The 9,697-nt window shown below is 37.7% G+C and overlaps 1 protein-coding gene across 1 annotated transcript; it reads right to left on the bottom strand.

Annotated features, from left to right (window-relative positions):
* Window positions 1-311: 311 nt before the first annotated feature.
* On the bottom strand, window positions 312-7,314 carry LOC140526330 (N-formyl peptide receptor 2-like). Its single transcript, XM_072642464.1, has 2 exons — window positions 7,216-7,314; window positions 312-3,494 (listed from the first exon to the last, which is right to left on the bottom strand). The coding sequence occupies exons 1-2, from the start codon at window positions 7,279-7,281 to the stop codon at window positions 2,478-2,480; spliced, it is 1,083 nt and encodes a 360-aa protein (XP_072498565.1). The 5' UTR covers window positions 7,282-7,314; the 3' UTR covers window positions 312-2,477.
* Between the last annotated feature and the right edge of the window lie 2,383 nt (window positions 7,315-9,697).

A 9,697-nucleotide genomic window follows, 5' to 3' on the forward strand; every position in this document is an offset into this window, starting at 1 on the left:
GGATAAGTTGTGTTTCCTCTCTGGCTCTGGTTCCCTGACCCATAAAATGAGGTGGTTGGGGAACATGACCATCATTGTTCCTTCTAGCTCTGAATCCTTCATGTAGGATAAAGAAAGGGTGAGGTTGGAATATGCTATATAATACTATTAGTGTTTGGTCCTGGGTCTTCTTTCCTTCTGTCCTCAGAGTTGAAATGTTCTCAAGATGTGTCATTCAGGGTTGTGGCTTACAGAAGAGTCCCTCTACCAAGGACTTAGAAATTGGAAGAGAAAGTGATTCAATTCAAGGAACATTTATTGTGTACCTGCTATATATATAACCTTGTGTTTGACATTGGGAGAAATAAAAGAATAAGATATTGTAGACATGGGTACTTTTCTTACAGTTACATCACAAACAGTCACAACTCATAGAAGATTTAACAGTCAGTGATCTGGACTATAGTTTACCCTTTAAGTTAGGCTCTACCTAAGATACAGCACATGCATATATATATACATATATGTGTGTGTATATACATATATATATACATATATGTGTGTGTATATATATATATGTATATACACACATACACACATACATATGTGTGTGTATGTAATCAGCAATCATTCCAAATACAAGTTAACCAGTCATGATTGCCAATATATCTGTTCCCAGTCTGTGTATGTTTTCTATATACTGATATGAACATATATAATATTTTTAGTTACATAGTTTTTACTTTTTTACTTTCAAAATTAGCACATATGAAATAAGATGAACACTTCCCTGTGCAAGGCAAAACAGAAAGACAATTATACATTCAACTGCAAATCTTTGTGCACATTATCTTCAGAATGAAGGAACTGGGCCATATGGTATATAGGAGTTTTTATTGTTGCAAAGGAAAGTAGAGATAGGAACTGGTGGAATCTTCTCTCTGAGAAGCAGGGACTTAAGCAGAAAAGCAAAATTCAAGGAATAAGAATATTCTATCGTACAAGTAGCCAATGAAATCAGTAAAATGATGTCCTCCATTCAGAGCAGAATAGAGCAGGACTACTATCTCCCTTATTCTGGGCACTATTTATACTTCTTTTAATGTAGTATTAGATTGCTTTAGTTTTTTTTAAATATAATTTTATTTGATTTTCCTTTTTGAAAATTAACAAGCAATTATTTTCTCTCCTCACACCATCCCACACTGACTTTTTTAGCTGCCATATTACCCATTTGAATCATCTTGAGTTTGCAGTCCACCAAAAATCCCAATTTTTTTCAAAGGAATTTTTATCTCTCCAGGTCTCTTCTTACATTATATTAGATATCTCTGCAGAAATATTTTGTCATCTAATGGGTTTGATATGCCTCCTAGCTTTGTGCTTTCTATACAATTTATAAGTATGTCATCTATACCTCTATTAAAATATTTCATTAAAATGTTTTCTCTCCTGTTCTGTTCTCTTCCCTATCCCTCACCTCTCCAGATCTATTCATTTTGCAGGATCAAATCAAGTCTCTCCTCATCCTTTATAGCAAAAGTCCTGACCATCCAGCACATAGTAGTACTGCCCTCATCTGACATCTCTAAGCACTTTGTACCACTGAACGTAGACTGCCTGGTATTACCTATGTTCATTGCCAAATAGGACTGAATGGGAAAGAGCACTGATTTGGGAATCTGGAGTCCTGGTTTGAAACCAATCTATGCCATTTCCACTTGAGTGGCCATGGGCACTTACTTAAGTGGTAAATCACTTAATTTAAATCAGGAAGTCACTTAACCTCTCTTTGACTAAACTTCATCAACTGTAAAGTGAAGATGTTGGGCAAGGTTTCTCAACTCTTTTATATCATCCTTTTGAATTCTGATGAAGCTTACAGACCCCTTCACAGAATAATGTACTTAGATGCATAAAACAAAATGCACAGGGTTACAAAATAAACCAATCTTGTTAAAACAAGGAAGTATTTTTTTTCCCATCTAAGTTAATGGACAGCCTTGAAACTATTTGTGGAAGATTTAAGACTCCAGGTACCTAAAGTTAAACATCCTTGAACTAAAGGATCTCTTAGGTCTGTAGCAGCTATACATATATGATTCTATGATCCTCCCCTTAATATGCTGAGAACTCCTTCAAAGCAGGGACTATATCTTATTTAACTCTCCCTGAATTGCTCTCAGTCTACTGCATGATAATGCCATAGGATCATAGGGTAAAAAGCTGAAAGGGACCTTAGAAACCGTCAACTTTAACTCTAATTTTGCAGACAAGGCAAAGTAGAGTATAGTTACAGAGAGGGGAAACTTGCTCCAGGGTACAGAGTGCTCTCATCAGTGTCCAATGAGACTTGAAACTCATGAGTTGTGTGCTATAGATGATTTTTGATTTCAATCTTATAGCCTTGTAAACTTAGCTACGAGTGGAGATAGGGTAGAGGCAGGATCCAAGGACCCATGACATTTTTGTAACCTGCAGCAGGGATGTCTTTTGTCTTATGATTTGTCAGTCAAGGCTCGTTTCATGGCTGTTGGCAGAGAGTAGAGAAGCTGTTCCCGGAAATCATACCTAGTGAATACATAAAGTACTGGGTTGAGGCAGCTGTTCAAGAAGGCCAGGGAAGTGACAATTGCACCCAGTTGCTGGACAGTGGTATAGAGGACCTGATGATTCTTCAAGGAGGAGATGAATTCTGCCCACTGGAACACATGAAAGGGCAGCCAGCAGAGGAAGAAGGCAACAACCACAGCCATGAGGACCCGAAAGGACCTTCTAGATGATGCAAGTTGATTCTGCCAAAGCTTGACACTTATCAGGCCATAACAGACCACAATGACAACCATCGGTCCCACAAAGCCACACACTAAATGGATGATGATAAGGGCATAGTACCGAGGGATGGCAATCTTTTGCCACAGCTCATAGTTCCCATGGGTTTCATTCCAGACATCATAGTTGTTGTAGCAGTAGGTGACACCTTGGTATGTAATTGTGTCCTTGATCATCAGTGAGATGCCACAGAAGGGAAGGGCCATGATCCAGGCTCCCATGGCCCCAAGGGCTGCCAGATGTGGTCTTCGATGTTTCTTGGCCCAAAGGGGCCAAAGGACAGTGACACAGCGGTCCACAGAAAGGAGAGACACTAGGAAGACACTAGCAAAGAGGTTGAGGTTATTTATGGCACCATGGAGCTTGCAGAGAGTCCGACCAAATGGCCAGTGTCTGTGCAGAATCACAAGGGTCATGTTGAGAGGTACGGAGAGGCAGAAAACAAAGTCAGCAATAGCAAGGTTGATAAACCACACAGTGTTGACAGTATGAGGCATACGGAAGCCGGCCACCCAGATGACAAGTGCATTTCCAACAGTACCCATGAAGAATGTTACTCCATAGATGATTATGCACAGGATGTCAAGAGCAGCCCAGCCTGGGTGAGGGGAGTCAACAGCTGTGTCTGATGGTGCTAAGGAGCTATCCTGGAGCAATATTGTCATGTTTTCCATGGGAAGGACCTGTAATAGAGACAGTTCATTCCTGTTTACCCACCAACAAATTAGCTTCCCACTCAGTGCTTTTCACCTACTCCCTCAAATAAGAATTCTGAGGTGCTTATTTCTGTTTCCCATCTTCCAAGTGGTATGATGAAAAACATGATTTAAATTCAGTCTATCATGAACGACTAAAAAGAAAGAGCAAAAGACTCAATAGACCTGACTTCAAGGCTGACTTACCTCAGTCAATGACCCATCATAGACTAGCTGTATGTCAGAAATTATTTGAATTATCTGACTCTGTTACCTCATCTATGAAATAGGTATAATAATCCCTAAACTATTTCACCCAAAGAGAACCAAATGAGGTAGCATGGAGAAAAGCCTTGTTACAACAAAATACTGTATATATGTAAGCTGTAAAAGTAATCCCCCAAGAGAAGTTCAGAATATATTTGAGGCACTCAGAAGACACAGATGAAAATAACATCTTCCTTAAAGACTCCTAGAGAAACTAGGGCACAGATTGGTGTAACTTGAAAGGACCTTAGAATATAGAACATAAAACACAGAATGTTAGCAGGAAGGCAAGCAGAGTGGTTAGAAGTAGGAAAGATCTTAAAGAACACACATGGACTATGATGTTGGAACTGCAAAGAGCTTAAAAACATAGATGATGGAATTTAAATAGAGAGAGCACCTAAGAAACACGAACATAGAACAGTAAAGCTAGAGAGAGTGTGAAATGTGATATAGACCATTTGGACTAGAAGATATTTGTTATCATAGAATCTAAGAAGATCTGAGCTGTGAGAACACTCAGATAATGAACATGGAATTTTAGAGCTAGAAGGAAACCTAGAATACAGAACATAGACTGGCATGGATGGAAGATTCTTAAAAGCGTAGAGCACGGAGTTGTAGAAATGAAAATATCCTTAGGGCATACATAATAAAGTTTGAGAACCAGAAGGGACCTTTGTACAAAGAACATAGAATTTTAGAACTAGAAGGAATCTTGTAATGCAAAAGAGAGAATGTAATGATAATCTATGACATATAGCTACCATATATCCAGAAATGATAATCATGTAAAAATAAATAAACAAATAAAAATAAACATTGATTATTCATACATTCTGATTTTGAAGGAAAAAAGTCATACCAGGCTAAAGATATTTCTTTTTTAATTTTTTGACAGGGTTACTAACCAAATAGTTTAAAGAAAAGTTGCAAATATAACCTATCTTTATTTTAGCAAAGAATTTGACAGTCTCTCCTGCTTTTCTTGTAGAAAATGCAGAGAGATAGAAGTTACATGATAATGTGACTGATTGGATTTGGAATTGGTTAAATGACCTATTATTAAATGATCGAGTTATTAATGGGTTGATATCATCCAGAAATGATGCTAGAATATGTGTGTCTCTGAGTTCTGTCATACTCTTACCAATAACTTAAAGACAAAGACAGCGTATCAAAACAGCAGAAGATACAAACTAAAACACCTCTCACGTATCATCTCACACTTTTCAGAGTATCAAAATTGACCCCCCAAATGGCAAATGTCAGAGGGGCTACAGTAACAAAGTCTTGGTAGAGCTGTGAACTGGGCCAGTCATTCTGGAAAGCAATTTGAATCAATGTCCCAAAGTTATTAAATTATTCATACCTTTTGACCCAGCAATACTAAGTCTATACCCCAAAGAAATCAAAGAAATAGGAAAATGACTCATATGTACAAAACTGTTATTAACCACTTTTTTTTGTGGTGTCAAAGAATTGGAAACTAGAAGGATGTCCATTAATTGGAGAATAGCTGACTAAGTTAAGTTATATGAATGTGATGGAATTTTGAAGTGATGAATGATGATGAAAGAGATAGCTTTGGAGAAAGCCCAGAAAATTTGTATGAATTGATGCAGACTGAAGTGAGCAGAATCAGGAGAGCAATTTAAACAATAACAACTTTGTGAAGACAAGCAATTTTGAAAGACTTAGAAATTCTGATCAATGCAATGACCAATCATGATTCTAAAAGATTTGTAATGAAGCATGCTAGCCACCTCCTAACAAAGACAGACTCAAAGTGCTGATGGAGACATGTTGTTTTGGACGTGGCCAATGTGGAATTTTGTTTTAATTAATTATACATATTTATAGCAGGGTGTGTATCTGTGTGTGTGTGTGTGTGTGTGTGTGTGTGTTTCTTTCTTAATGGGGTCTGATGAAGGTGAGAAGAAAAGGCAGAAATTTGGTTAATGAAAAACATAATTAATTTTTAAAAGTTTAAGTAAATCTGAGAGTCTCTTTGGACCATGAGTTCAATATAATTTAACGGTAAACTAAGGCATTTCTATTTCCAAAATGCAAATTTGATCATAGAATAAATTACGAGAGGCATAGCTACTAAGTGTGTAGAACTATTACTCTGACTTTTCCTTGGTCAGAATACATCTGGAATGTTCTGGAATATTGTGGTTAATTCTGTGCACACATTTTGGAAAATAGTATCTATAAGGAGGTCAATTAAGATGGTGAAGGGACTTGAGTTTGTGTCACATGAGAATTAATTGAAGAACTTGGGACAATTTTTTCTGGAGTAGAGAAAACATTAATGAGACAAGATAGCTACCTAAATATTTGAAGGGCCATTTCATGGAAGAGAACAATTAATACATAGCAGTAGTAGGTAGAAAGTGCTAAGAGATACATTTCAGTTTAATATAAGGAAATCTTCCTTAGATACGCTATGAGTATCTACAAGTAAAATGGAGGTCCTCAAGAGGTGGGGAGGTTCCCTCCTGACTTGCATTCTCTAAGTAAAGGCTGGAGAACCACTTGCCATATATATTGTTGAAAAGACCTTTTTTTCAGGTCTTTTTCAGAATTAGATAACCCATGTAGGAGTGTCTTTCAACTTTAAAATCTGTGTTTCCTTATTTTATAGAAAAGTAGTTGGAGGTGGGAGGAAAGATCAGGAAGATTATATTGGGAAACCAATGTCACATAAAAGAGAAGAGATCAATACCCTTATTCCTTCTACATCACAACTTTTCCCATGCCTTCAATCTATTGTGGGTCAACATAATAAATGAAATGAGAATTTGGGAGGAGTTTTGCAGAAGTTGCAGGTGACACTTGAAGGTTAGCAGATGACATAGAAAAGGTTTAAATGCATAAAACATGCATAGTATTATATAATATCAATACATTTTATCCTATAATACCATGATAATTTAAACTTCTTTTCTGTTAACAAGGGAGGACCAAAGAATTTCTTGCAAATTTTCCAGATCATGAGAGGCACCATGCCTCTAACTCCCATGATGTGGAAGGGATAACCTTACTATGTTTTGTTTTGAGTTTTAAGGAAAGAGAAAGGAAGCTGTGGTTCAAAGAGAGGAAATAACCTACCCAAGATCACACATCAAGCATGTAGTGTTGCCAGGACCAGAACTGGTCTCATGTCTTCCATTCATTCCTAGGTCATTTAGCAAAAGCTCCCTATGTTTGTTGTAATTATTTGCCTTAAATCTATGCCCTCCAAAACTTGACAGTGAGCCTCTCAAGGACAGGATTGTCCCTCTAGAAATCACCCATTCACCACCTTTCCCTCTCTCTTCTTAGACCCCAAATGCATCAGTTCCTGTTCTCCACTTCAGAGATGCCCCCTTTCTATCTATAAAATGTCTCATCTAAAGACCACTTGTGTGTTACCCCTTACTCCCCTTCACCTTACCATGTATGTCTGGGTCTCTAGGCCCCAGGGGACAAGTATCTCTTGACTGCTTCCATTCCATGCCATGTCTTTTTCTGAGGTGATGACACCAAACTGAAGGTTTAGTGCTAAGTTTTTGGAAAGGAATGAGCAAAGAAGAAGACTTGTCATTTGCTATGATCATCAGGAGCCAGGGTGATGCAAACAAACAGCTGGGAGAAAGAGGAACAGAGGAATGGATAAGTGTTTTACACTATTATTTTGGAACAGTGACTGGGAGTATGCATGAAGATTAGCAGTAGATCACTTGATGGGGTATGGGAAAGATGATCTGTTTGAAGTTATAATATATTTAGTGTAGCAAAGAGCATGTGCCCCTCCTCCCCAAATGCTGATAATGATTATACTGGAGCTACTTTTAAAAAAATATATTGATATACTATGCTTTATCTAGCTTTAATTTTCCCCAAAATTTCTCCTCTCCTCTCCCAGGTACCTATCCTATATAATAATGAATATTTTGCTAGTAGTACTTTTAAAATATTTTCAACAACAAAATTTTAATGATGCGATAGGGCACTAGGTGGTGCAGTGGATAAAGCACTGGCTTTGGAGTAAGGAGGATGTGTGGCACTGGGCAAGTCACTTAACCCTGTTTGCCTCAGTTCCTCATCTGTAAAATGAGTGAGAAGGAAATGGTAAACCACCATCCTACCATTTTTGCCAACAAAACCCCAAATGTGGTCACGAAAAGTTAGAAAGGACTGACATGATTCAACCGTAATGATATTATAGTTTATCCTTTAGTTCCATTCTGAATCTGTTCTAGATCTCATCTTCTAAAGAACTTTCCACCTCTGATATTTTAGATCATTCTAAAACCCATTCTGATTCAAATATTCTCTGTTCTATTTCACCAAGTGACCTCAGAATCTGACCTTCTATATTTTATTCTCTTGGGTTGCCTTTAGGTTTTATATTCTGTATTCCATGATGGTGTAAGCTCTGTTTTCCCCCTAACTGATTATGGTCTCATGAAATTGTGTTTTTAGTGATGAGGAAAGTGAGAATTTTCCCTTCTAGGTTTATTGTGTTCAGTAAAAATCACTATGAAAAAAATCTTTCAGTGTGTAAATTTGAGAAGTTTTTCCCTGTGTCCTATATTACATTCATTTCCAGCACTGACATCTTATAATGCCATGGACACCAGTCTGAAAGATGGTTATAGGGAAAAGCACACTGGATTTTGCATCATAAGACCCAGATGCGAATCACCATTTTTTTCCCATAAAATGTAAATGCCTTCCAATAAAAGATAAGCTACTTAAAGATAAGGAAGGTTTCATTCTTGGCCTTTTATTTGCTACACATAGCCCAGTTTCTGGTACATAGCTGTAACTTAATAAATAGTTATTGATCAATTGGTTGATAGTTTAATTCCACTTGATAATTGCCATGCTGGACAAATAATTTCCCCTCTCTAGGTCCCAGTTTCCGTATGTATAAAATGAAAGTTCAAACTACACCGCGGCTTCTCAAATGAAATACTTTGAACAAGGAGTTTCAGTGAAGTATGTTTGAAGAATTTTACATTACCTAGTCTACTCCCAGATGCAATTTGCTGCCTCTCCCCCCATCCCCAATTGAGTCAGGAATATACACTAGAAGCAAAGTAACAATATTAACAATCCGCCAAGATGCAAAGCTGTTTCCTAGACATCAAGTCCTAGGGAAGTAAGGAAGGAGGAGGTGGAAGCATCAGAAAAGGGGAAGGATAGGCAGATTCTCAACTTATTGATTGTAATGTGCAATTTGAACTAGGGTCATCGTGATACTCTGGCTACCAAAGAGTAATTTGGTGACACTTGGAGGAATCCATGTAAAAGGTAGGATAAGTAGATTTGGGATTCATCATCATAGTGGTGATCATTGAATCCATGGGGGTTGGCAAGTTCACCTAGGACATCTGGTCTAATCCTCTGTTCAGTAAAGGATCTCCTCACCAGCAGCATGGTGTAGTATATAGAGTGCCAGCCTTAGAGTCAGAAAACTCAGATTCAAGTTGAAGCCTTGCTTCTGGCGTGTGCTATTCACTATAACCATGAACATGTTAATGTCTCAATGTCCCAGGTATCGGTCTAAGACTATAAATTGAAGAGCAGATAACTACTTGCTGGAAACATCTACCTTAGTACTGGAGAGAACGTGTCAGTAGGCTGCTTTCCATTCATTCATTACAATCAAGCTTCACTCATATAATCTCAATTCATACTACTAATTCATAGTAGTCTACTTCAAAGATAAGAACTCTAATTTGTGAATGGACTGGTGACCTGCAGTTAGTATCAGAGAGTTCAGGACACGTAGTCTTTACCCATTTTGTTTTTGGTTCCTCTCAACCATGTACTCACAAGTGAGATGATTAGAGGGCTCTTCACTGATGTTATAACACCTCAAAGATTTCAAAAGTAGCCACTGAAGTTGAGGAAGATACTCAGGTCTC

The sequence above is a fragment of the Notamacropus eugenii genome, chromosome 1 (assembly GCF_028372415.1).
Source record: "Notamacropus eugenii isolate mMacEug1 chromosome 1, mMacEug1.pri_v2, whole genome shotgun sequence".
NCBI lineage: Eukaryota > Metazoa > Chordata > Mammalia > Diprotodontia > Macropodidae > Notamacropus > Notamacropus eugenii.